General features: G+C 46.6%; 1 protein-coding gene across 8 annotated transcripts in view; it reads left to right on the plus strand.

Annotated features, from left to right (window-relative positions):
* COL14A1 (collagen type XIV alpha 1 chain) overlaps positions 1-26,150 on the plus strand; it is a 225,232-nt gene that overhangs the window by 154,581 nt on the left and 44,501 nt on the right. For all 8 annotated transcript variants that reach the window (XR_009595100.1, XM_060394001.1, XM_042254547.1 and 5 more), the window contains exons 36-40: positions 2,458-2,544; positions 8,654-8,707; positions 11,595-11,690; positions 12,870-12,923; positions 13,290-13,343. Coding sequence is in view for 7 of the 8 variants with exons in the window: in XM_060394001.1 (XP_060249984.1) it covers positions 2,458-2,544; positions 8,654-8,707; positions 11,595-11,690; positions 12,870-12,923; positions 13,290-13,343 (345 nt within the window). In the remaining variant the exon portion in view is untranslated. The remainder of the gene's footprint in view (positions 1-2,457; positions 2,545-8,653; positions 8,708-11,594; positions 11,691-12,869; positions 12,924-13,289; positions 13,344-26,150) is intronic.

Here is a 26,150-nt window from a genome sequence, read left to right on the forward strand (position 1 = left end):
CAGTAATTTTTTTCATGGCACCCCAGAGCCAAAATAAATACCTAATAATTCCGTATATGAGGCCATTAGGTCCGAACGTCTTCGTAAGTGTTTGTATCTTAAAAACTCGGCTGTATGAAACACCAATATATTAATATAGAGATCAAAATTATGAAATGATATACTTATTTTGGAATAACCACAACTACTTGCTAATGGGATGTGTGTGCCTGTTGAGAACGCGCAGTTTCTCAGATCTCGGAATCTGATTGGACATCGCCACCCTCACGTCTTCCTTTTTTAAAAAAGGTATTTATTTATGTGTTTGTGCGAGGTCTTAGCTGCAGCGTGGGGACCGTTAGTTGCAGGCGGGACCCCCTCCCTGGTGAGGGGTCCGACTGGCCCCTGCACTGGGGGCTCAGAGTCTCAGCCTCTGGACCAGCAGGGAAGGCCCCACCTTCCCTTCCTTTCCACGTTGATTTTCCCATGGTATTTGCTTTCCTTCATAGCAAGTGCTGATAAAACAAATTTACAAAGTTGGTTTCTTTTTGTCTTTGGGATCTCAGTTTCCCAACCTGGGCCATGGCCCCCTGCTGTGGAAACGTGGAGTCTTAACTACTGGACTTCAGGGAAGTCCCTTCTAGTGTTGAAATTGTGACCTATTATACCTTGAGCTGGTTGTGTTTTCAAAGTCCAGTGGGTACCGAATTTTGCTGTGTCTCTTGACTTTTTTTAAAAAAAACTCAGAGTGCCCCTGTGAATTCCTGTAATGCCCCAGGCCTTCTCTCCACACAGTCTGGGAACCATAGTCATAATCTATTTAACTCAGGCAAAGCTGTTTGAAAAGTAAACCTTTTCTCATTATAAATACCAAATGTAACTCACTAGGGTGGGTGACTGTGTATTGCTCATACCTAAGGATCTTTAGGACCAGCGAGCTGAAATGTTGACCCTGTTATGTTTGGACGGGAGTCATGTCTTCATAGTTCAACCTGGAGCATGGTCACAGGGAAGACTTCATCACGTCTAAAAAATTTCCTTTTTTAAGACCTTACACCAGCTCACCTCATCTGCTGCAGGCCATGTATGCGTGGTGACTTGTTTGAGAAGAGAGTGACTTTTTTTTTCATCAAAACAAGTTTCCATTAAACTATGGTGAGGGATTAAAGCAGAGACACTATGATGCTGTGCATAAGGGCAGGTAGAGTGGGGATTGTAAGGAAGCACCCAGAACCCTACCCTGCACGAAGCAGAGTGGAATCCCCGTGTCTCCTAGGAAGATCCCTGCCCTCTCCGAGCTGCTCTTTTCCTTTCTGTCACTGAAGGTGTGCAAGTCCCGTGGTAGAAGGGCTCAGATGGAGACAGCGGTGGCAAAACCATTAGGCAGGAGGCCTGCTGTCAGCCTGCTTGGGGGATCTTTCAGGATTCTTAAGTCTGTATCTCATTCAAGCTGCCCCAGGTATCAAGCCAGATACGTTAGCAGGGTTTTCCTTTCCTGCGATGAGCTGAAACTTTTGAATATTGTCCAACATTTGAAGAAAAGCACATAAAGGATGTTTGCTCAGACTCTTGGATTTCTGTTGTGAATATTTCAGAGCCTGAAAGTATTTTCAGCTTGACAGTTTAATTATCATCTGTCCTCTCTTCAGCCCTAACAGTACCTTTCCCCAAGATCTGAGAAAACGAAGCTCACTGGCTCTATCCAAAGGGACTGATGCGCCTTTCTAGTTGTTCACCCTAGGCCGGACGTCCTGGCTGTTGCTCCAAATGGGATATTCACGAATCATTCGGTGGTGCTTACCGCTGCTCTGTCTTCCTTTACACGCCGGTAACTCATTCAGGCATATTCAGTCGGACCTAAACCATCTCTCTTGTGGTGTCACCTGGCATCAGAATTCTCCAGGAGGAAATGACCTCTTATCCCAAAGCTTTAGGCTGGTGCTGTGGTGGTGGTCTTACTTTCAGCCACGGAATGTGAGCAGTAGTTGAAGTTGTTGCGGGGGTGTGTGATGAGTTTAACCGCCATTTTATTTTCTCTTAGCTCTTGGTTTTAGTGTGGATGCAGCTGTTTTGATGGACTATTCCTACAAGTTTCCTTTTACCCTTTGAAATGGAAAAACCTGTTGTGACACTCAGGAAGTTTTCAGGAGCTTCAGTCCGTGGAGGACCACTTAACCCGCTGAATTAAATAGCAGCCAGGATTTTTGGTTTTCGCCTCCACTGCTGCCTTTCCTGCTTCACCTGGATTCCCACGCTGGTTTTGTCAACATGCTTTGATAACGACGATGATTAATGCCTTGCTGGACGCCCATTCACTGTTCCTTTAAAGAAAAGGTGTTGCGGGAATATTCTCTGCCTTTCTAGACTGATGCTCACTGAAGGGTTCTTTTGAAGAGTCTCCAAAGGTCTCCTTTGAGCCATAAAGTCGCTTGCGTAGAGCATCTTGTTAATAGTCACGCTATTTCTTTCTCCCTGCAGAGGGATGAGGAGGCCTGCCCAGAGCTCCCGCACGCCTGCTCCTGTTCGGAAGTCAATAAAGCGGCTCTGGGACCAGCGGGCCCACCGGTAAGTCTCGCCTCATTTGACCGTACGTGTTATTTGATAGTTGTTACAAAGGCTACTAATTTCCCCTGAATCATCGCTACGGCTTCTTTTTCAGTAGAAGCTACTCCGCTGCGTACATGGCCAACTTCTTGACCATTCAGCTTGAGACTTGATTTCTTAGCAATTATGAACGTAAAGGTCACCTCGTGACTAAGTTCTGGCCAGGGAGAGAGAAGGTGAATGCACGCACCCTGGACGCTGCTCTTGAGTGGAAGCCGAGTGCCCTCCTTTGAGCATGAGGGGGTGGATTCTCTGTGGCAAGCAACACTGTTGGGCACAGCACGGCAAGAAGAGGGAGGCACCAAAGGCTTCGCGCTGCCTTGTGCGATAAAGCCACTTGACTACACCGAACAGCTCAGAGTTAATATGAGAGAATAATAAATCTCCTACGTTGCTTAAGGGCTACTGTTGACCTCCATAAAACAGTCAGGCAGCTTTCCAAACTAATAAACTGGAAGTGCAGTGCTGGACTGGCAGGTATTTCCTCTGAGCACTCCGTAGACGCTATTACGATGTCTTAGCGCTTCCATTAGGAGAAGCAATGGCAACCCACTCCAGTGCTTTTGCCTGGAGAACCCCAGGGACGGAGGAGCCTGGTGGGCTGCAGTCCACAGGGTCCCACAGAGTCGGACACGACTGAAGCGACTTAGCCGCAGCAGCAGGTCGCGTCCACTGTTGTTCTCGAGAAGTCGGCTGCCAGTTCCACTAACTGTCATTTTCCTGTGAGAAGTGTTTCCTCCATTAGTTTAAGATTCTTTTGTCGTTAATGATCAGAAGTTTCACTACAGTACATTTGGATGCTGGTGTTTTGCAGTCTTGGAACGTTGAGGGCTTTATGAATCTGAATACCGATGTTTCTGATACATGTTGGAGTTTTCCTAGTCATTTTCTCTTTAATTCCCCTCTCTCTGATCGTCTCTGTTTTTCTGAAACGCCAGCTAGATGTGCACTATGCTTTCTCATTTTACTCTCATGTCTTTTTAACCTCTTTTTACTCGCTTGTCAACCTCTGATTTATTTTCTATTTGTGTTGCCAGGCTTTATTCTGTGTAATATCTTCAAAATTGCTTTCTGGTGTGCTGTGTGTTTAGCTCTGTTTAATGCGCTGCTTAACCTAGGCACTGTGTTTCTGATTGCGATTATCATATTTAGTTTCTCTAGAAGTTATGTTTGGTTCCATTTCAAACCTTCTGGTCACTTGTGTAGCCTCTTCTTCTTGTGTAACATTTTCAAAACCTTTTTCTTTAAATGCTTCCAGTGTGATTTGCACCCTCTGACCGTTTCCGTAGCTGCACCCTGTGTGGTCCCGACTCTGCCGTTTGTTTTGTTGGTAGGTTTACTCATGCTGTGTTGTTCCCACTTGTCTTTCTGATTTTGGGGGGTTGGATATTTGAGTTTGCATTACTCGAAACTTCCTGGGACTATTTTGAGCCCATGTTTGAGCTGTATTTTTTGAGCGAGCACATGTGTCTGCTTCTGTTAGTATCCTGGCCGTACAAGCCAGCTGAAAACCAGTAAATTCCGGTCCCACAATTGCATGAGAATCAGTTTCTGGTTAGTATTTCTTAGTGGAGACTCTACTCCTCCCATAGCTAAAGTGGAAAAAAATCTTGCTTTTCCACCTGCCAGTGAGACTTCTTGTGATTGTTCTAGCTCACTCAAATTGCGGCCTTTCGAGCTCCTCTGCTTTCAGTCACGCTCATGTTCTGCCCACCCCCTGCTCATCATGGAGCCCGGCGCCCTCTTCACTGCCTTGTGTGGGCTGTGTGACGGGCGCTTTCCAGAAACCTCAGCCACCCCGCCTCCGCTCCCTGGGGCAGCCTCAGTGATGCCTACTGCTCTGGTGCTTTGTTTTGTTTTCATTAGGTGCTTAAGGGTTCAATTCTTAATTAGAACAGCCTTTATTTTATTTTAAACAGCATTAATAAGCTTTTCTAGCTGGAGGCTTTTCAAGTTTTCTTCATCTGCAATGCCGCTGGAACAAGTTATAAAATATTTATGTGTGACCTAAGAGTCAAAGTTTGCACTGAGGAAAGACGCAGCAGAGAAGCGGGAAAGCAGGGCTGAGCTCTGACTTGCGGGGAAAGAAGAGGCAAACGAGAAAAGCCACTGGCGTTTTCAAGCATAATAAACTATTGAAGAAACGGTGTCCCAAACAGCATGGCTTCCAAGGTAGCTCGGTGGTAAAGAATCTGCCTGAATGAAGGAGACATGGGTTCAATCCCTGGGTCGGGAAGATCCCCTGGAGAAGGAAAGGGCAACCCACTCCAGCGTTCTTGCTTGGGAAATCCCATGGACAGAGGAGCCTGGCGGGCTTCTTCCACGGGGTCACAAAGAGTCAGACATGGCATAGTGACTAAGAAATAAAAGCAACAGCCCCCCAGTGTGGGCAATAAACCCTGTCTGATGATTTAACACAGTTGCAGCTGTTTGCTTACTCAAGAATTTACCCAGTGATAGGTGCCAATAAAACTCCAGAAAAGTCATGGGGTGCCATGGGTGAAAGAACCATATTCCTTTTGCCTCCTCTAACCCTTTCTTATTAAAAGGATGAAAGTTCACATCCACAAACATTTGTTGAATTCTTGTCACCCACTCCATGATGAGGGTTAGGTATCAGGTGGAAAATAAGTTGGAAGTATAAAAAGCTTCCTGGATTTTGTAGGCCTGGTACCTCCGGTATCTATGAGCCAAATTGCCACATTTGTACAAAACCTTCAAGACAAACCTAAAAGACAATCATTTAAGATGAACAAACACAATTAAAAAGGTGTGCCAGAATGAGTATGTTAATTGGAATGCACTGGGCTTCTTGCAGGGAACAGAAAATTTGACGAATGCAGTGATGTTGATCATTAGGATGCTGCTGCTGCTGCTGCTAAGTCACTTCAGTCGTGTCCGACTCTGTGCGACCCCGTAGACGGCAGCCCACCAGGCTCCCTCGTCCCTGGGGTGCTTGAACATTCATGATTTGCTCAGCAAAAGACCTAGAGGTAGATGGTCCCAAGCAAATATGGCTGCTCAACAACTTTATCAAGAGCCCTGGCGTGCTGCAATTCGTGGGGTCACAAAGAGTCGGACACGACTGAGTGACTGAACTGAACTGAACTAAACTGAAGCTTGTTCCAGCTTCCAAATTTGCTTTCTTTAGACTTACAGCTTCTTGATCATATTGGCTCAAACCAGTTAATATGCCCATTCCTTGGAGGCTGGGCAAGCAAATCTCTGTCTTTATAGCAGGAAAAGTAAAATGGAGAAGGATGTCAGAAAAGAAGCTTTGATAACCAACCAACAGTGTCTGCCACAGTTGGGAAAACATTTGCATCATCTGTAACAGTTAAGGATGTAGTACCCAAATATGTGAAGCATTTCTGCACATTAAAGAGAGAAAGACGCGTGACCCAGTGGAAAACTGGATGGAGGGTGTAAGTTGGCAGTTGGGTTGAGATGAAACGCAAGTGGGCAAGTGTTGTGAAAAGATGCTCAACCGCAGGAGTCTTAAGGGAAATAACAATTGAAATGGGAGCAAGATATCATTTCTACCAGCTTCATAAAAATGTAAGGATTGAAAATACCAAGTGCTGACGGAAGCTTAGGAAACGGAGACTCTCTTCATCAACTAACAGATGAGTAAGCTGGTGCGGTGGTTTTGCAGCAGTTTGGCAATATATCTGCCTGTCTATTACATTTCCTTTAAAACTCTCCTCGTTGATGTCTTCAATATGAAAATTTGTACTTAGGGCAGGTATAATGATGGTGATTGTAGTATTGTTTAGACAGTAACAAATTGTGGGGAAAATGCCCTACATTTCCAATAAGGAAAGAATGGTTAAACAAATTATCTCGTTGTTCAGACAACTATGCAACTCGTTTACAGTAAGTTAGATCTATATGTCATGGTATGGAAAAGCATGTTAAGTTAACTCAGAAATATATGGAAAGTGTTGCGTCACATATGTGATCTATATGTGCCAAATAATACCACAGACACTACAGGTAATACTTCCTATAGAGACGTGTGCACTTACATAAAGTATGATTCGATTTAGTTCAGTCGCTCAGTCATGTCCGACTCTGTGCGACCCCATGAGCTGCAGCACCCCAGCACCCCTGTCCATCACCAACTCCCGGAGTTTACTCAAACTCACCTCCATTGAGCCGGTGATGCCATCCAACCATCTCATCTGCTGTCGTCCCCTTCTTTGCCCACTTTCAATCTTTCCCAGCATCAGGGTCTTTTCCAATGAGTCAGCTCTTCGCATGAGGTGGCCAAAGTACTGGAGTCTCAGCTTCAGCATCATTCCTTCCAAAGAAATCCCTGGGCTGATCTCCTTCAGAATGGACTGGTTGGATCTCCTTGCAGTCCAAGGGACTCTCAAGAGTCTTCTCCAACACCACAGTTCAAAAGCATCAGTTCTTCGGTGCTCAGCTTTCTTTATAGTCCAACTCTCACATCCATACATGACCACAGGAAAAACCATAGCCTTGACTAGACGGACCTTAGTCAGCAAAGTAATGTCTCTGCTTTTGAATATGCTATCTAGGTTGGTCATAACTTTCCTTCCAAGGAGTAAGCGTCTTTTAATTTCATAGTGGAAATCACCATCTGCAGTGATTTTGGAGCCCAGAAAAATAAAGTCTGACACTGTTTCCACTGTTTCCCCATCTATTTCCCATGAAGAGATGGGACTGGATGCCATGATCTTCGTTTTCTGAATGTTGAGCTTTAAGCCAGGTTTTTCACTCTCCTGTTTCACTTTCATCCAGAGGCTCTTTAGTTCTTCACTTTCTGCCATAAGGGTGGTGTCATCTGCATATCTGAGGTTATTGATGTTCCTCCCGGCAGTCTTGATTCCAGCTTGGGCTTCATCCAGCCCAGCGTTTCTCATGATGTGCTCTGCACAGAAGTTAAATAACGATTTGATTACTGTGTGCTGAAAATCTGGAAGATAGCAGCTGACGGTGCTGGGAGTGAGTGTAAGTGCTTCAGGCGAACTGGAGGAGGCCTTGACTGTCGCCTGATCCCGTCTTTTCCCAAGGGAGGCAAGGGCTGATGGTAACAGAAGGTTCATCGGTGGTCACGGACACAGCTGGAGGTCAGATGGACTCACTCAATGAGAAAGCCACTCCATCTTCAATGGTCTTTCCATCCTTCTGCTGAAGTGGAAGCAATGTTCTGAGACCGGCGCCCATGTGACCCTCTAACCCTTACTCACGCCCCTGTTAGTAAAGAGCAAACCCTCTACTCACAGTGGCACCAGGGACAAAATCTAGCCAAGTTTAGTAACGTTATTTATAGTATGTTTTCAGGTTTGCCTCACATTCTTAGTAAGTAATATGTTTTTCCATCTGCTATAGTGCATAATATTTGCTTTTGAAGTAGATTTAAGTGAAGTAAGAGTCAAGTAAAAAATATCCAAAGTATATTTACATATGTGTTATGCTCACATATACAAGAATGTTTGCAAAGACTGTATATACACATATATACATACTTATTGTGTTACGTGTTATGTACATATATGTACAAAGAAATTACTGCTAAAGGATAGTACAGGTAGTGCATTAATGTGACAGAAACTTTAAGAGGAAAATGCAAATAACTGAAGTTTCAGAAGCACTAAATACCTTTTTATGATATAAATAAAGAGAACTAAATTGTTACTATTTTATAGCTTTTTACAATTTAATATAATACAATCTAATTAAATAATTTAATCTCAAAGTCGTGGTATAAGACATGTATATAATTTTAGATTAACAGTATATTTTTTATTATTTGCAGTATTAATAGCAGTAATCTTACACATGCAATGAAAAGATCCTGTAGCTTTTTTTTTTAATTTAAAGGGATTTAGCATAGAAAGTTTGCTCAAACTCTGAAACCATTAGCCAGAAGAGGGGAATCTGGGGATAGACCTCAGTTGAGGAACACAGCGAACATATCATTACAGAACGTGTTGGCCTTTGTGCAAAATAAGAATCGCATGATCCGCATTCTTAAGGGAAGCAATGCGCTATATTGCTTTCATGTTTGTCTTTGTGCTAATGCCTATCGTCTTTCTTCCAGGGGGGCCCAGGACTCCGAGGACCGAAAGGGCAGCGGGGTGACCCGGGCCTAAAGGTGAGGCTCTCTCATCCCCAGGCAGGGGAGTTAAGGGACAGTTACCCTTGGCAATCTAAAGCTCCTTATGTATTTTTTAAATTTTAAAAATTTTATATTGGAGTGTAGCCAATTAACAGGGCTGTGATAGTTTCCAGTGGACAGCCAAGGGACTCAGCCATACATATCCATGTATCCATTCTCCCCGAAACTCCCCTCCCATCCAGGCTGCCACGTGCGGTGGTAAAGCTTCTTATATTTTTATGGAAGTTGTGTTGAGGCCTTTCCCCTTATTCTTAGAAGCTTGTGTGTTTTCATCGGAAGAAACGCCCTTAACTCAGTGACAAGGTTTCTGGGTCCGAGGTGGAGCGTCGGAGCTCCGGGCGCTTCGGTTGCTCATGCGGCTCTTGCTCTTGCGGTCCTCTTTCCTCTGTCTGCAACAAAGATGCGTTGCCGGGGTCCAGCCCCAGTGAATCCAGGGAATTCGAAGCGGGGACGGCGTTGGCGAGGGGAAAAACGTACTTACTTATTAATATAAGATTAGATTAGGAAGAAATAGTATAGAGGAAAATTTAGTGGAGAAAAGAGGCTGATTAACCTGGTTTACATGGAAAACCGATGTACGTTCCGGACAAGGAACTTGCACCATCTACGCTGGGCTACAGGCGCCTGCTTGAATAGCGGAGGGTGCCCCGCCTTGGGCTCCCTCCGCGCCGGTCTCAGAAGCCGGGGCAAGTAAGTAGACTCGGTGAGCCTCCACGTTCCGAGGGATCAGCCCGAAAAGGAGAGGGAGGGAGCAAGAGAAAGAATCCACAGGGGGAGGCCAGGTTTGTGCAAAAACCCCCTCTAACTTTATCGTTCAAAAGGTGTTTATATACCCTAAATTTTACATAATGGAAGACACAGAGTCACGCAGGGGCAGCAGTCCTGACCCTTTCTGTATATCTTTTTGTATACAAAAGGTCTCAGGTGATTTGCATTATCTTCTGGCCCAGAGGCTTGCTAACACTTTTTGGCTTTCTTTCTTAACCAGTGTTAATCTCGTTTCCCCTGAAGTGTTTTTCTTTAATCTGCATCTCCTTAAAGCACTAAAGTTGCATCTCTACAGAACAAAGGCGAAGTGGGTTATAACAAAGAGGGTACTTAACTCAAAGATCTAGTGTTGCTAATACCAGGTCTACTACCTGTTTTTCTATATACCAACTATTTCTACAAATAAAGGATATGAAAATTTGGCAGCAAGTATTGGCTCAGCAAATGAAACCTTTAATCAGTCCTGTTCTAAAGATTTTGACTCCTCGGAAGCCCCTACATTCCTAGGATGTTTTAAGCTTCCTGTGCCTCCTGCGGTCAGGAGGCCACAAACAATCACATGCGCAGCTGTACAAGTCCTGCAGGCAGGCTAGAAAGCCATCAGAGGGGTTTTTGGATTGAAACACCCTTTCAAATGCAGAAGACTAACGCCTTAAGATGACTTTTTCCAGATCTTGTCAGGAGAGTGGAAAAGTACAATACAATAAGGCAGGCATATTCTTATTTTTTGGGGGGTACATGCTCAGGAAATACCAGGGGGAAAACCTGAGATTTGACTCGACCTTGCACATCAGATCCCTGCCGCATGACCTTGTCACAGGCGGGATTCCTCACGCTGGCTCCCGGCAACGCGTCTCAGGGGGAGTGCCAAGTCACAGCCAGGCCGCAGTCCTCCCGGCCATTGTTCAGGGTTTGGTCTCCTCTCCTTCCTCCCACCACGCGCTGTCAGACACACAGCCCTACCTTCCATTCTCACTGCCCAAGGCCACCAAACCGTCTGTACCCCGTACAGAGGCCGAGACTCAGGAGCACGCCCTGCCGATCTCGGTCCAGGCACACCTCTCCCTGCTTTGCACAGAGGCACCTGAGGCATGGCAGGCGCCCAGCCTAAGCGAGTTCAGGCCCTGCCTGTCGTCTCTATTTCTGGCTCCAGGGGCCTGATGTTTTGGATTGATTCCTCATATCTGCCCCAGATTCGTTTCTTTAGAGTTACGCTGGATCACATCACACCCTTGAGCCCTGCAGTCGTGCGCGACTGCGGTGAGAGTCAGCCCCAGCTCCTTGGCTTCAGGCCTTTGGTCGCTTGCCCGCCTGTCTCGCCTGCACCGTGCTGCTCTGCGTCGTCCCCAGCCATCTTGCTTGCTTTACTGCTTCTACCCGGTCACTTATTAAATCCGCACAGCATTCATTCATGGAGGAGAGAACACTGCAGCTTTTTTTAGTAGAAAGTTGGAGACAAGTGGAACAAGGTAAGAGAGAATGGGGCGAGGCCGAGGGGGGTCGGTGAAGGAAGGCTGGAGAGGATGAACCGGGTACCACCCAGCTCGACTCTCAGACCACACGAGGCCTCCTTTGCTGTCCTGTTTTACTTTTGCGACTGTGGCACGTTTGCTCAGGCAGAGGCGACGTATCTGACTCGGCTCCATCTCGTGCATGCCACAGTGTCTTCGATAAACACAGAGCAGCGCCCCAGAGATGACAGTTCACAGTAACGAAGGGAGGGAATGTCTGGCTGGGTGGTGGGAACCTTCGCAGGCCAAGAGGGTGGTCTTGCACCGCTTGCCTCTTTCGGGTTTGCAGTGCAGTGTGGGGGGTCTAATTACTCGCACTGTTGGCACAGCGTTCTTGTTTGTGGAAGCCTCATAAATAAAGCTGGAGCAGCTACTGTGCCTTTCGTCTCCGGGTTCTCTGATGAATCTAGGCCTGGGAGGCGGATCCTCTGAGGCTTCGTGTCTCCTTGTCCTGTGAGTGTTTTATGTCTGAGGAAAGTTAATGAACTAGAAGATAAATGTGCTCAGCAGGAATATCGGGTAGCAGATATTTCTGGGTTCCAGGAGGTCTGACTTACCTTTGGTGTGACCTTCTTGCCTTCCAGGGACCAGATGGCCCTCGGGGTGAAACGGGCCCTCCCGGACCTCAGGGCCCCCCGGGGCCCCAGGGACCCAGCGGTCTCTCCATTCAAGGGATGCCTGTGAGTTGTGTGTCAGGTCCGGGTGGGTTTTGTTCTCACTTCCCTGTGAGTTATAGAGAATGAGCTTTTGTCTTCCACCCCTAGTAAAGATCCACAGCCTCTTCCAGCCCCTGAAAGTAAGGACTGGGAAACGAGCCTGATGAGCGAAAGCTCGTTCATAAGCCAGCTTTTCACTCAGTAAACGGGGCCTTTACGTTTACGTACGTGCCCAGGGAGTAGGTATAGCCGCAGATGGTTTGTCTAGGAAAGAAAGCAGGGCTTGACACGTACGGCTGCTTTTCCTTGTTCGAGCAAGTCCTCTGTGGGTATGATAAAACCTGGAAAGTGGCAGGTGTTTACGACTCAAGTTGGTCATTTTGCATTTGTAGTGATCGTGGAGCTACAACCGCAGAAGCCATTTATTTAGATTTTTATCTCGACAGGCCATCAAAGTGGGCTGCGACGACTTTAACATTATGGATGATATGCTCTTTACAGCCACATGAGCTGTTTGAACCATTGAAAGCAAATTCCATTCCATTCACTGATTTTCATTTAACTTGGTAGAGAAATCTAGATTTAAGGAATAAAACCAGTCTCTTTAATAAGTATTTGTGCCATTATATACATTTTTAAGTACATTTTTAGTGTAAATGATTGAAATACATTCTTAGCAAATCTTCTTGTGCATATGATTGTGTGCCCCTAGCTCAGATGTCTTCACTCCCAGAGTCAGTTACCCGTGAATGAATTATTCTTATTTAATGTGCCAGTTTGTATAATTACAGTTAATACTAAGAATTCGTTGAGGTCTTGCTACAGGTCAGGCATCGTGTTTGCCTTTTTAAAAGTTTCTAGCCAAAACAAAACAAAAGTATATATAGATGTAAGTTTTAGCCTCTAAGCTACAAATAATACTGAAATATTCAAGACTCTGCTCATATATTTACAGTATAAGCTTAACTAAATCAGACTGTGTGCCAGTGTTTAAACTATTCTGAGACATAAACATTCTACGCTGTAAGCATACTTACAGAAGTTGTGTAGCTTATGTGAGAAGTGAACTATGCTGTATTTGGATGTTAGTGTAGAAACAATTTAATGTTGAAAATGTTAAGAGTCAGCAGAGGAAAAGAAGGGACTAAGGACTTACCAGTTTTCTTTTGTGAACTTAACCCCCATGTCCTTTTGGATGTCCAGGGAATGCCAGGTGAAAAAGGAGAGAAAGGAGATACCGGATTGCCGGGCCCACAGGTACTATTTTTATATTTTTACTCCATTGCTCTCAGTCTAGAGCTTTACCGAGAAAAAGGACCATCGCTTCTGAAGTCCGCTGTGGTCTAGGCAGTGAACAGTTTCTATGCTGAGGAACAGCAGCCTGTATTTATTGACCTTTGGCCCCCACCCGAGGGTCCTCCTGACGCCGCCCTGGGTGAACCCCGGTGGGGGACATTTGCTTTCCTTCCGGTGAATAAGCTCTGGGGGCCGTGTCCTCAGTCAGGAAAGCTTCACCCTTATGGTTTCAGGTTTGTTTGGAGGCCTGATTTATTCCGGGGAAGCTGGCTGAGAGGGTGATTGGTTTCCATGATTCTGACCGCTTCCTGTCTTTGCTCTGTCTAGGGTGTCCCAGGCAGTGTTGGTTCACCAGGACGCGATGGCTCCCCAGGCCAGAGGGTAAGGATTTGCCCAAGACTGCCCATTAGCACAGTGCCTTTCTCACCAAGTCTGTCTCTGCTGCTGGCAAGCTCTGTGCAGGGAAGTCAAACCATGTGTTTTATTTTGTTCTTTCCTTTTTCTCCCATCTATCTGCGTTCTGCTAATCCTGCACCTGTTTACCTTAACTGGTGCTCTTCCATATCCACAACTTTCCTTAGAACCCAGAAACTTTCAGCAGACCTCAAATCAGCCACACCTCTTTCTGAATGTTCCCAGAAGCTGAATGCAGTTTGCACTGAATTGTGGGCGTTCGTCTAACAGATTTTCCAATTGTTTCAAATTCTCAAGGAGCAAGCCTAAAGGAAATCAGGAATCCTAAGAACTGGAATTTAAGGATGGTGACTCTCTGCAGTAGTCTCCATGTCTGTAGTACACACCAGCAGTCCCTTCTTGGAACCTGTCCAAGTGGGCAGCAATAAAAGAAAGTATAGGGTGGTTGAGGGCTGACTTAACATCTAGAGTTTGTTTGGTCAACATGTCTTCACTGAACCAGGTTTGAGGGATTTTGTCCTCAAAGAGTTTAGAGCTTATTGGGGGAAACAGAACCAAATAAGAAACGTATGCTATCGTGGGAGAATTTACAGAGCTCTGTAGGGCACAGGAATAGATAACCAAGCCAGACCTGGAGGGTTGGGGAAGGAAGGCTTCCTGGAAGCGGCACCATATAGACTGGTTTTCAAGTGAGGGAGAGAAATTAACCGGAAAGTATGGGAAAGCTATTGCAAGCAGAGAGACCAGCATGCGCGGCGTATGGAGGGGTGGAGTTGGCGAGAAGGTGGGGCGTTTCCGTTACTGGGCGTGGTTCAGTATGGCTGGAGATGAGAGAGCATTGTCTGTCTGTGTGTCTGTGTGTGTGCACACGCCTTGGTATGGAGAGCTTGCCAAGAGATGGAACCGAAGAGGTAGACACAAATTCACTGACATCATCTCTTCTATTTTTCGGACCAGGTATTCTGAGCTTTTACAAGAAGACAATAGAAAGTTACTCTATTTTCAGCAAGAGAGAGAGACTGGTCTTCCTCAAAAGGTCACTGGCAGCTGCACAGTTTTCCTTAAGATTGGGTTATATACAGTGGCCTCCACTTAGATCCAGTCCAGCAAAGGACAGCACGTTCAGCGACATTCGCTGATACCATAGGGGACAGCTAACCCAGCAGACTAGCAAGTGATTAGCTGGAGGACGCAGTTCTCCACTCAGACCAGGTCGCCTTTAGCTATACTGCTCAAGAATGAGGAAGCAAATGTTTTCTATAGAGGTGCAGGTGTGGGAATTTAAATTCCTTCCATGTTGGTTTTGTGTTTTTTTTGGTTTCACATTCAACTTTCATTTGCTTAAAATCTCAGTTAAGTCTCCATCCATCAAATGGGATTAGTCAGTAAAGCACGTCCAGGTGAATGTATCTAAAGAGAGGCATTCTCTGGAAGTGAGATTTATGTAGGTTTCATGGACATGTGAAAGGAGTGTCTAAAGGTGTTTATGTGTTTTGGCAAAAGGACTTAGACTAAGATCCTGTGTGGTTACACACCTAGGTGCCTCCGTGATTCCTGAAGCTCTGAAAACAGCAGTTCTAAAGGTCTGGTTCAGTGAATTTCCTTGATTTATCCATGCAGAATCTAGTCTTGGAAAAGTTCTCCCAAAGCAAACATATTGGGCTAGTGTCCAGATCATTCGAGTCTGGAATTCTTTTAAAACCACTATGCCAACACAGATTTTTTAGAAATATTTTGCCATTCTTCCAAACATGTTTGGTTCTATAGGATAAAAAGTCTTAAGGCCTAATAAAGTGTTAATATATCTGTATATAGATTTTATTTCCCTCTCTCTCTCAATTTGAAAGTAAAACTTTCAGTTCAGTTCAGTCCCTCAGTCGTGTCTGACTCTTTGCAACCCCATGGACTGCAGCACACTAGGCCTCCCTGTCCATCACCAACTCCTGGAGTTCACTCAGACTCACGTCCATCAAGTCGGTGATGCCATCCAGCCATCTCATCCTCCGTCGTCCCCTTCTCCTCCTGCCCCCAGTCTGCCTCTAATGCCTATTTTGAAAAATCTGCGGATGGGAAGGGAATTGCATTTTTAAACTGGTTTCCAGAGAACATTCATTCTTTAAACAAGTTAAAGAAAAATTTAACTCATTAAAAAATTTATGTTAAAAAAATTGTGCAAACCCTATCCCAGTTGCTTTAGGAAAGATATTTGAAGGTAATACTATTCCAGCGTACATCTCGCGGCATCATTAACACACAATAATATGTAGTAGTGTCTCCTGGAATGCCTACTCTGCTTGAGGGAGGGACCGCATATATATGTTTTCATTACCTTAATATTTTGTTTAATAAGGTATTAGTTGAGCTCGTATCTCAATTTAGCACGTGCTGTGTGCCGTGTGGGCTTCTCTGCTTGAGGGAGGGACCGCATATATGTATTCTCATTGCCTTAATATCTTGTTTAATAAGGTGTTAGCTGAACTCGCATCTTAGTTTAGCACGTGCTGTGTGCCGTGTGGGCTGCCCCGGTGGCTCGGTGGTAAAGAACCCGCCTGCAGCGCAGGGGATACAGAAGACTTGGGTTCTGTCAGGAAGATCCCCTGGAAAAGGAACTGGTGACCCTCCAGTGTTCTTGCCTGGAGTGTCCCATGGACCGAGGAGCCTGGCGGGCTGCAGTCCACAGGGCCGCACAGGGTCGGAGGCGCCTGAGCGACTTCGCTTTCACTCCTGCCCTGCCTTGGGCACAGCTGTGCTGGAAGGAAAGCAGAGAGGTGAACGTGGCGATGAAGGCGGCAACCGGGGCACAGAGCTGTCTGAGAGCGGACGCTCGGGGTGGGGAGGACGCTCGGGGTGGGGAGGCCACTCGGGGTGCAGAGGACACTTGGGGTGCAGAGGACACTCGGGGTGCCAGAGGCTTGCTGCCGAGACACCCGAGGAGCCACTCTGAGAGCAGACACTCGGGGTGGGGAGGCTTGCTGCTGAGACACCCGAGGAGCCACTTCTGGGAAGCATTTTCCAGGAAATCAGGAGGCAATTGTCTCGTCGTTAGGCCAAGCACTGGAGCCACTCGCTGGGCTTCTCGGGGGCTCAGTGGCAAGAAAAGATACGTGCCAGTGCAGGCAACACGGGTTCATCCCGGGGTTGGGACGATCCCCTGAAGAGAGAAAGGACAACCCACTCTTAGTATCCTGCCTGGGAAAGCCCATGGACAGAGGGGCGTGGTGGGCTGCGGTCCATGGGGTCTCAAAGAGTCGGGCATGACTCAGCGACTCGACAGCCCCACCAAAGCCTCAAGCCGCTCATCGGTTCATCGCTGCTGTGCAGCCGCTCAGTCGTGTCCGACTCTTCGCGGCCCCATGAGCTGCAGCACGCCGGGCCTCCCTGTCCTTCAGCGTCTTCCTGAGCTTGCTCAATCTCATGTGCATCCATCCTGTCTCCTCCTCTCGCCCTCAGCCTTTCCCAGCCTCAGGGCCTTCTCCAGTGAGTCAGCTCTCCACACCACTACCATGCCCCATTTCTTCTGATAGTGACGGGCTGTCCCTTGCTGGCCACCCTTCTTCTAAAAAGTCTTTGTCTTATTGAGAGTTAAGAACTCACAGCCCAAACCGTGATCAAGGCCCTGCTTATCGGCTTAGGGAAAGGCTGGCGTCCCTCACCTGGAGCCAGGGCAGATGTCACCCTTCCTTTTAGTCTGCAAGGAGGGGAGTTTAGCAGAGAACAAAGAGGGGATTAAGCATCTCCTCTTTAAACAGGAAACATGTTTTCTTTCTAAAGTTTCTAGCTTATTCTGGCTTTTCCCAAGGGGAATCATGGACTCGTAGAGGCAGCTCATGTTCAACCCTGGGCCTCAGGCGGTAAGCAAGGCCAGCAGAAGTTGGATTTCTCCCCTGAAGCAGCCTCAGCCTCTGGCTCAGGGCAGGACCGCCGTGTAAAGCAGCAGCGTGCAAGCAGGCCGAGCAGCCGGGTGGGCGCGGTGTCGGTTTTCACCCTGCGTCATCCAGCCGACAGCACCCTCATCCCTCTTTCTTTTCCACTGTCCGTCTCGCCCCCTCCCTTCTGCCTCGATCCTCCTCTCTGCTTGATGTCTGTGACCCCAGGGCCCACCCATGGTCTTTAGGCTCCTCTGGTGTAGGCTGGACATCTCTGCCCCCACCCTGGACATCTAAGCGGTCCTAAGAGAAACCAGGAAAAACAGGTGAGACATGGATGATAAGTATATGAACTGAAAAAGAAAGAAAGGAAAAACCACCTTTGTTCTAGTTCTGAGGCTCACTTATACCCAAGACCACCATCTGTCAGCCACTCCAAATAGAAACTTTAAAAAAAATAATTTTTTTTCCAATTCTTACTATGGTTTTATAAAAAGGCAGAGAGACAAGTAATAAAAATGACCGGGAGATACATATTTTATGGCACCTGGAAGATGGTCGTAATTCCTCCCTTGTACCAAGGCTATTTGTTTTGGAATTCCAAGTAAAGCTAACCTTGGAAAGCTTCCCTTACTCCAGGCTGCCGCTCCCTGCACCTCCCTTTTCATGCCATAACCACAGGCTTCCCGTTCCATCTGTAAAAGAGGAAATACTGTTTTAAAGTTCTGCATATGAATTATGCTGAACCTGTGGTTAGGAGAAGCAGGATGGCCCAGTGGTAAATATCAGAGACTTGGACAGTCAGCCAGACCTGAGTTTGAACTCTAACCGTGGGACGCTGAGCCAGTCACTTTAAGTGTCCAAGGCTCCCTTTCCTCATCTGAGTGGGAAAAATAATATTTGAGTCCATAGAGCTATTGTGGAGATTGATTCAAATAAGGGCATGCTAAGTCACTCAGTCGTGTCCGACTCTTTGTGACCCCATGGACAGTAGCTTGCCAGGCTCCTGGTCCACGGGATTCTCTAGACAAGAACACTGGAGTGGTTTGCCGTGCCCTCCTCCAGGGGATCTTCCTGTCCCAGGGACTGAACCCACAGCTCAGGCCTCCTGCATTGGCAGGCAGGTTCTTTACTGCTAGTGCCACCGGGAAAGCCCTTCATATAAGGAATTTCTATGTAAAAATTCAACTCTAGCTGGTATGAGTATTCACTATTTTCAGTGTAGAGCTAATGAGTCAAGACAGTACAGTTGGTTATAATGCCTGTCCTTGACATTATTAAGGTAACTTAGAAGATTTTAATGAACTGCAAAAAAAATAATAATAATAATAAAGAGAGAGAGAGAAAGTCTAAAGAAAAAGCAAGTGGCTTCTTATTGTTTAATTTTCTTGGAGTCCATGTTGAAAGGATCCTTGGACCGTGTTTCCTTTTTACATGGTTTTGATGTACCCAAGGACTTCCTTGCTCGTTCAGACGGTAAAGAATCTGCCTGCAGTGCAGGAGACCTGGGTTCCATCCCTGGATTGGGAAGACTCCTTGAAGAAGGGAATGGCTATCCACTCCAGTATTTTTGCCTGGAGAATTCCATGGACAGAGGATCCTGGCGGACTATAGTCCCCATGGGGTTGCAAAGAGTCAGCGACTCCGCAAAGGCCGTATCTGTGATGAATGTCCCATTTCATCAAAGCAAGTCGTGCTTGCTCAAAATATCCTTGAAGAACTGAACTGGAGTTAGCTATCTGGATTTAATTTCTATCATAAATGTCAAGCTCTGATGAGAGATTCATCTAAGGGATATTTTGTTAAATACTAAGATTCATGATAATTACCCCCTTGAGTATCTTCCTCCTCCAGAAGAGGAAATACAAAAAACTAGCACAAAGCTAGTGGAGAGAATGATTTGATTTTCTTTTCCGTGGGTCTAGACAGGTTTTTATAAAATCCCAGAAAAACATTCCCCCAGTCAACGACAGTGATGACAGTCTGTGCAACTGGGACTTGGCAGATTATTTTAATAAAAAGAGCAGCAGCCACTCTTATTGATCATCGGCTAGGCGCAGCGCTCTACAAATGTTGTGTTCTCCAGTCCTCAGGGTAACCACAAACGCTGGGCACTGCCACCCTGTTATAGACACAGAGAGTCTGAAGCTCAGAAATTTGAAGTAACGCAAACAGTGCCACATAGCCGGCATGCACTGCAGCAGGATTCTAATCCACTCTCAGACTCCGACACTGCATTCTTCCTTTCCACAAAACTATATTAAAGGTTAGAGTGGTTTTGCTAATATGGGCAACTCTTTCAGTAAAGATATCAATAAGCAGGACTCCATCACCAAAGACACCTCGCCCAGTGTTTCGGGGGCAGAAGGAGCCCAGTTTGGGTTACTTTCTTGATGAAGTAGAAACTGATAGCTCACACATGAAGACTCTGTTTCTCTGATTACATTTCAGCTTTGCTTGGGTAACGGCCCATTTGAGGAGAGAACCATTACTTAGTGAATCAGTTTCTTGTTATTACTGGCTTTGAAGATGCTTCTACTAGGAGACAGCATACAGATGACGTCTATCTTGCACTCTGATTCCAACGCTGTCCTTTGGGGCCAAGGCTGACATGTTTATATCTGAAAACTAGCCGTTCCACAACATAAGCAACCAAGCTGTCCTTTTGTGTTTTCTTGGTTTTTTGAATATGCACATTCCCGAGCTTTAGCCTCAGAGATTCAGATACCAGCGGTCTTGGGTGTGACTTAGGAACGTGTAGTTTTAAAATGACTACTGATTCTAATAAACAGCTAGGTTTCAGAATCACTGGATAATACATTATGTTAAACCTTTTGCACGTCAAAGTAATTTCCTGGGTTGAATATTGCTTTTGTTTTCATTCACTGGAATCACCAGTGCGGGTTACTAAAGCTATATACGTTTGTCTATCTATGAACACATTTAAATTATACGTGTAATGCGTATATAGATGTGAACATTTTAACAACAGTGTGCTGTGCACGTATATAAAATGCATATGTCTGCTTGCATCTGCGTGTGTGTGACTGCAGACTGGAGCGTGACTCCACATGGAAGCGCACTCAGGCCTCAGGGCTGATCACGGTCTCTAACCTGGCCAGTGTTTCAGGGTCTGAGGCTTTCTGCTCCTTGGCCCCGTAATCTGGTGGCTGGTCTGAAGCCTCTGCTGCCGGTCGCAGCCTGTTCCGTATGGCCGACTGCCTCCAGGCCCCTTGCCGGGTGCTCAGGGTTGAAACTGTGCGGCGAGAGTCTCGGTGTTTCTTCAGTCCTCCCGGCTCGAGTTCATTCCGGTTCAGCAGCCGCGTCAGATGCCAGCGGCTCACAGGCCCCACAGTACCCGAGCGGGTGGTGTTTGTCGAAGGACCTGCTCGGCCCTGCTTTAGTCCATCAGCGTTCGTGTCCGGGGTCCACCGTCACGGCTTCGGAGAGGCGTGGAGAGTGCCCGTCGCCCCCGAGTCTGTCTCTGAGATCTGCTGCTGCTGCTGTCCGGTCCTTGTTGCGTCCGACTCTTTGGCGAACCCATGGCCTGTAGCGCGCCAGGCTCCCCTGTCCGTGGGAGTTCCCAGGCAGGAACACTGGAGTGGGCTGCCATTTCCTTCTCTCGGGACTCTTCCCAGACCAGAGATCGAACCCGAGTCTCCTGCTTGGCAGGCAGATTCTTTACTCCCGAACCACGAGGGAGGCCTGTCTCTGATAACTACATAAGCATAAATATTCTAGCCTCTGACTTTACCTTTGGTTACAACACGCTCTGTGGGCACATCCGGTGCATCTTTTAGGTTCTGTAGACAGAGAACCGTGAAAGAGCAAACTTTCCAGTTCAGTTCAGCTCAGCCGCTCAGTTGTGTCCGACGCTTTGCGACCCCATGAATCGCAGCACGCCAGGCCTCCCTGTCCATCACCAACTCCCGGAATTCACTCAGACTCAGCGTCCATTGAGTCCATGATGCCATCCAGCCATCTCATCCTCTGTCGTCCCCTTCTCCTCCTGCCCCCAATCCCTCCCAGCATCAGAGTCTTTTCCAATGAGTCAACTCTTCTCATGAGGTGGCCAAAGTACTGGAGTTTCAGCTTCAGCATCAGTCCCTCCAAAGAAATCCCAGGGCTGATCTCCTTCAGAATCGACTGGTTGGATCTCCTTGCAGTCCAAGGGACTCTCAAGAGTCTTCTCCAACACCACAGTTCAAAAGCATCAATTCTTCGGTGCTCAGCTTTCTTCACAGTCCAACTCTCACATCCATACATGACCACTGGAAAAACCATAGCCTTGACTAGATGGACCTTAGTTGGCAAAGTAATGTCTCTGCGTTTCAATATGCTATCTAGGTTGGTCATAACTTTCCTTCCAAGGAGTGTCTTTTAATTTCATGGCTGCAATCACTATCTGCAGTGATTTTGGAGCCCAGAAAAATAAAGTCTGACACTATTTCCACTGTTTCCCCATCTATTTGCCATGAAGTGCTGGGACCAGATGCCATGATCTTAGTTTTCTGAATGTTGAGCTTTAAGCCAACTTTTTCACTCTCCTCTTTCACTTTCATCAAGAACTTTTTAAGAGCCTACGAAAAATTCTTGCCACCTGGAAAAAGCATCTGTGTTTGCTCTAGAGCGTGGAAAAGAAAACTGAAAAAATCAAAATTAATAAATTAGTTAAATGTGTATAAAACATTGCACTTTGCTAATTTCAGCCATAGTTAAATTTGGTATTTATTCAAATATCAGTGATTTTGAAAACATATTTTGCAATAGATTTCCTTTTGCTGGTAAATCATGGCCAACCATAACTTAATAAGCTGCTCAGAGCCAAATATAGTTTGTTTTCAAAAACAAACTATAAAAAAACTTTCAAGTTTTTATAGCAAAAATTATTTTTAATGTGCATTGTGGTTGCATATTAATTTTGAGGTGGGACTCTCAAAAAGGAGGCATGCTAGGAGCTGCACCCCTGTTTGTAGGCGGCTGATTTTATGCACTTAGAAAAAGCATGTGTCGGTTTAAGTGAATTCTCAGTTTACGTTCATCGTTTAATCTTCTGTCCCCTGTTAGTCTCGCTTCATCGCTTAATTAAAGGTTTCTGCTTTTTATGACGGTGCTTCACCCACAAACGCACAGGTGCTGAGACTGGCTTCCTGACGCAGAATGGGACGTTTGTAGATCTGGAGATGTATGGAAGGTGCAGACAGTTTCGTGGTTTTCCTTTTCACCAACTTGCTTGCTTCGATATGAAGAGTTGCTGCCCTGCACGGCCGTGGCGCTGGCTCCAGGTGTGGCGAGCGGGCTGCTCTCGCTGCGGTGCACGGGCTCCGTCGTGGGGGTGCTCGGAACCGAACCCGTGTCCCCTGCATCAGCAGGTGACTGGACACCAGGGAAGGCCCTCCCCCTATAAATCAAAGGCGCAAAAGCCCAGGCTGCTTCTAGGAAACCACCCCTCAGGTAGTCACTGAAGTGCAGTTTCAGCTTCTGGGGCTGGAGAACTCCTGACCCCTTTCCTCCAGGCTTGTGAGGGTTCAAGAGCAAAGCCAGAAAAGATTGGCATCCCCCCACCCCCATGCATTTCTGGGCTAATTATACCTGCAGTTAATATTTATTTATTCAACATGATTATCAGAGCACTTCTTCTAAGAGTCTCATTTTTATTCCACTTTTTTTTTTTAGTATGTATTTGGTGCCAACCATGTGCTGGGGAGGTATTAGGAACACAACAGTGAATAAGACATGATTTCTTCCCTCAAAGAAGAAAAACAGAAATCTCAGTTTCCGATGAGATGGCTGGATGGCGTCACCGACTCGATGGACGTGGGTTTGGGTGGACTCCCGGAGTTGGTGGTGGACAGGCAGGCCTGGCGTGCTGCAGTCCAGGGGGTCGCAGAGAGTTGGGCACGACTGAGCGAGTGAACACCAACAGCTTCCAAGGTGCCCTTTGGGAAGAGCAGTGGCCTTTTTGGCGCCAGAGATCAGCTCCGTGGCAGATGGTTTTCCTTGGCCCAGCGCTGGGGGTTGGTCGGGGATGATTCACGGTCATGCCAGTTATTGGGGGTTGGTCGGGGATGATTCAGGGTCATGCCAGTTACTGTGCAGTGTATTTCTGTTATGGCATCGGCTCCACCTCAGATCATCAGGCTCGAGCCCCTGGAGGTTGGGCTCCCCGAGAACGCAGAGTGAACAAACTCGCAATCTCCCCGTTGGATTCGACCGCACGGGAGCAACAGCCTCTCGGCCAAGCTTAGTTCTACCTAACGACATTCCGTCCTCTCTCCTCCCACATGATGTGCACCAGCTGTCCGTAAATCGAGCCCGCTGAACACTGTTCTCGGCAGCACCCTTCCGGTGACCCGGCGGAGGAGAGTCCTGGTGGGCGTTGCTTTGTGCGCTCCTTCCCCGTGATCGAGAGGGAGGAGCCGATGAGCTGTGTCCTGCGGGTCCTCCCCGGAACAGCGCACTGTCCTTTCAGAAAAGACGCCTTGGCTCGCTCCCTGTCATAACATCGCCCTTGCTGGTTTTTGAGAACTTTGTGTCTCTGGACACAGCTGTCGGCAGCCAGGCTGCACTGCTGACTGCCGGGCAGTGGCGGTGGCCACGTGTCAGGTGCGGCCTTACACACGGGTGCGTGTTCGCTTCCCCTCCAGTGCTGGGAGAGGTTTAAGGCAGGAAGCAAATGAAGTTCTTCTCAAAATGCCTTCTTAAACTTTGAGTATGTCCTCAGAGTCCCTGGTTTTGTTATGTGAACTTCATATAGGAAATAATAGTAGATTAAAAACATTTTTTTAAATGGTAAAGGCTCCTCCTAATCTCTTTGGTCCCAAATTTTCTCACTTATGAAGCAGTTGGACTAAAGGAGTTATAAGGTTCTGTTTTTCTCTTCAGTTCAGTCCAGTCGCTCAGTCGTGTCCGTCTCTTTGCGACCCCATGAATCACAGCACGCCAGGCCTCCCTGTCCATCACCAACTCCCGGAGTTCACTCAGACTCACATCCATCGAGTCAGTGATGCCATCCAGCCATCTCATCCTCTGTCGTCCCCTTTTCGTCCTGCCCCCAATCCCTCCCAGCATCAGAGTCTTTTCCAGTGAGTCAGCTCTTCGCATGAGGTGGCCAAAGTACTGGAGCTTCAGCTTTAGCATCATTCCTTCCAAAGAAATCCCAGGGCTGATCTCCTTTAGAGTGGACTGGTTGGATCTCCTTGCATTCCAAGGGACTCTCAAGAGCCTTCTCCAACACCACAGTTCAAAAGCATCAATTCTTTGGTGCTCAGCCTTCTTCACAGTCCAACTCTCACATCCATACATGACCGCAGGAAAAACCATAGCCTTGACTAGACGGACCTTAGTCGGCAAAGTAATGTCTCTACTTTTGAATATGCTATCTAGGTTGGTCATAACTTTTCTTCCAAGGAGTAAGCGCCTTGTAATTTCATGGCTGCAGTCACCATCTGCAGTGATTTTGGAGCCCCCCAGAATAAAGTCTGACACTATTTCCACTGTTTCCCCATCTATTTCTCATGAAGTGATGGGACCAGATGCCTTGATCTTTGTTTTCTGAATGTTGAGCTTTAAGCCAACTTTTTCACTCTCCTCTTTCACTTTCATCAAGAGGCTTTTAGCTCCTCTTCACTTTCTGCCATAAGGGTGGTGTCATCTGCATATCTGAAGTTATTGATATTTCTCCTGGCAATCTTGATTCCAGCTTGTGTTTCTTCCAGCCCAGCGTTTCTCATGATGTACTCTGCATAGAAGTTAAATAAGCAGGGTGACAATATACAGCCTTGATGTACTCCTTTTCCTATTTGGAACCAGTCTGTTGTTCCATGTCCAGTTCTAACTGTTGCTTCCTGACCTGCATACAGAGTTCTCAAGAGGTAGGTCAGGTGGTCTGGTATTCCCATCTCTTTTAGAATTTTCCACAGTTTATTGTGATCCACAGAGTCAAAGGCTTTGGCATAGTCAATAAAGCAGAAGTAGATGTTTTTCTGGAACTCTCTTGCTTTTCCATGATCCAGCGGATGTTGGCAATTTGATCTCTGGTTCCTCTGCCTTTTCTAAAACCAGCTTGAACGTCAGGGAGTTCACGGTTCACGTATTGCTGAAGCCTGGCTTGGAGAATTTTGAGCATTACTTTACTAGCACGAGAGACGAGTGCAGTTGTGCGGTAGCTTGAGCATTCTTAGGCATTGCCTTTCTTTGGGATTGGAATGAAAACTGACTTTTTCCAGTCCTGTGGCCACTGCTGAGTTTTCCAAATTTGCTGGCATATTGAGTGCAGCACTTTCACAGCATTGATTTTTTATACCCTCTTCCTGGATATGCTATATTTAAACTCCACGTAAAATAATATCTTTCAACCTATGTCAGTATTAATATATGTTGTTTAGCAAATCCAAGGAAGGATGTGTGTGCATGTCTGTGTAATTTAATCTGTATCAGGGCCTATCAGTGCAGCTTTCTGACTTAATAATATTTTTGAGTGAATAACTGAAGTGACTGAATAGAGGTAGTAGTGAAAAAACCCACTAGCTCGAATATTATGAACAAAAGTCCTAAAGCCTCAGTGGTTTAAAACAATAAAAAAATACTAAATGAAATGAAGTATTGCTGGTCCCAGCCCAGCACTGTCCACAGAATGGGTAGAGGAGTTGGGTAGTTAGTCTCTGATCTGTACAGTCATTTAGGAACTCAAGGTCTTGCCATCTTGAGACACTGATCCTCAATACGTGGGCCCTGAAGCTGTTACAGGAGGGAAAAGAAGGTGGAGGATTACCCCCCGGAAGTTCTTACGGGCCAGAGCTGGAACTGGCCCCTCTCCACTGGCCACAGCTCAGCCCCCAGCTTCCCACGAATTGCTGGACAAGAGGCTGGAAGATGGAAGCTCACAGCGTGCTCAGGCAGGAAAGGC

This window comes from Ovis aries, chromosome 9 (genome assembly GCF_016772045.2).
Source record: "Ovis aries strain OAR_USU_Benz2616 breed Rambouillet chromosome 9, ARS-UI_Ramb_v3.0, whole genome shotgun sequence".
Classification (NCBI taxonomy): Eukaryota; Metazoa; Chordata; class Mammalia; order Artiodactyla; family Bovidae; genus Ovis; species Ovis aries.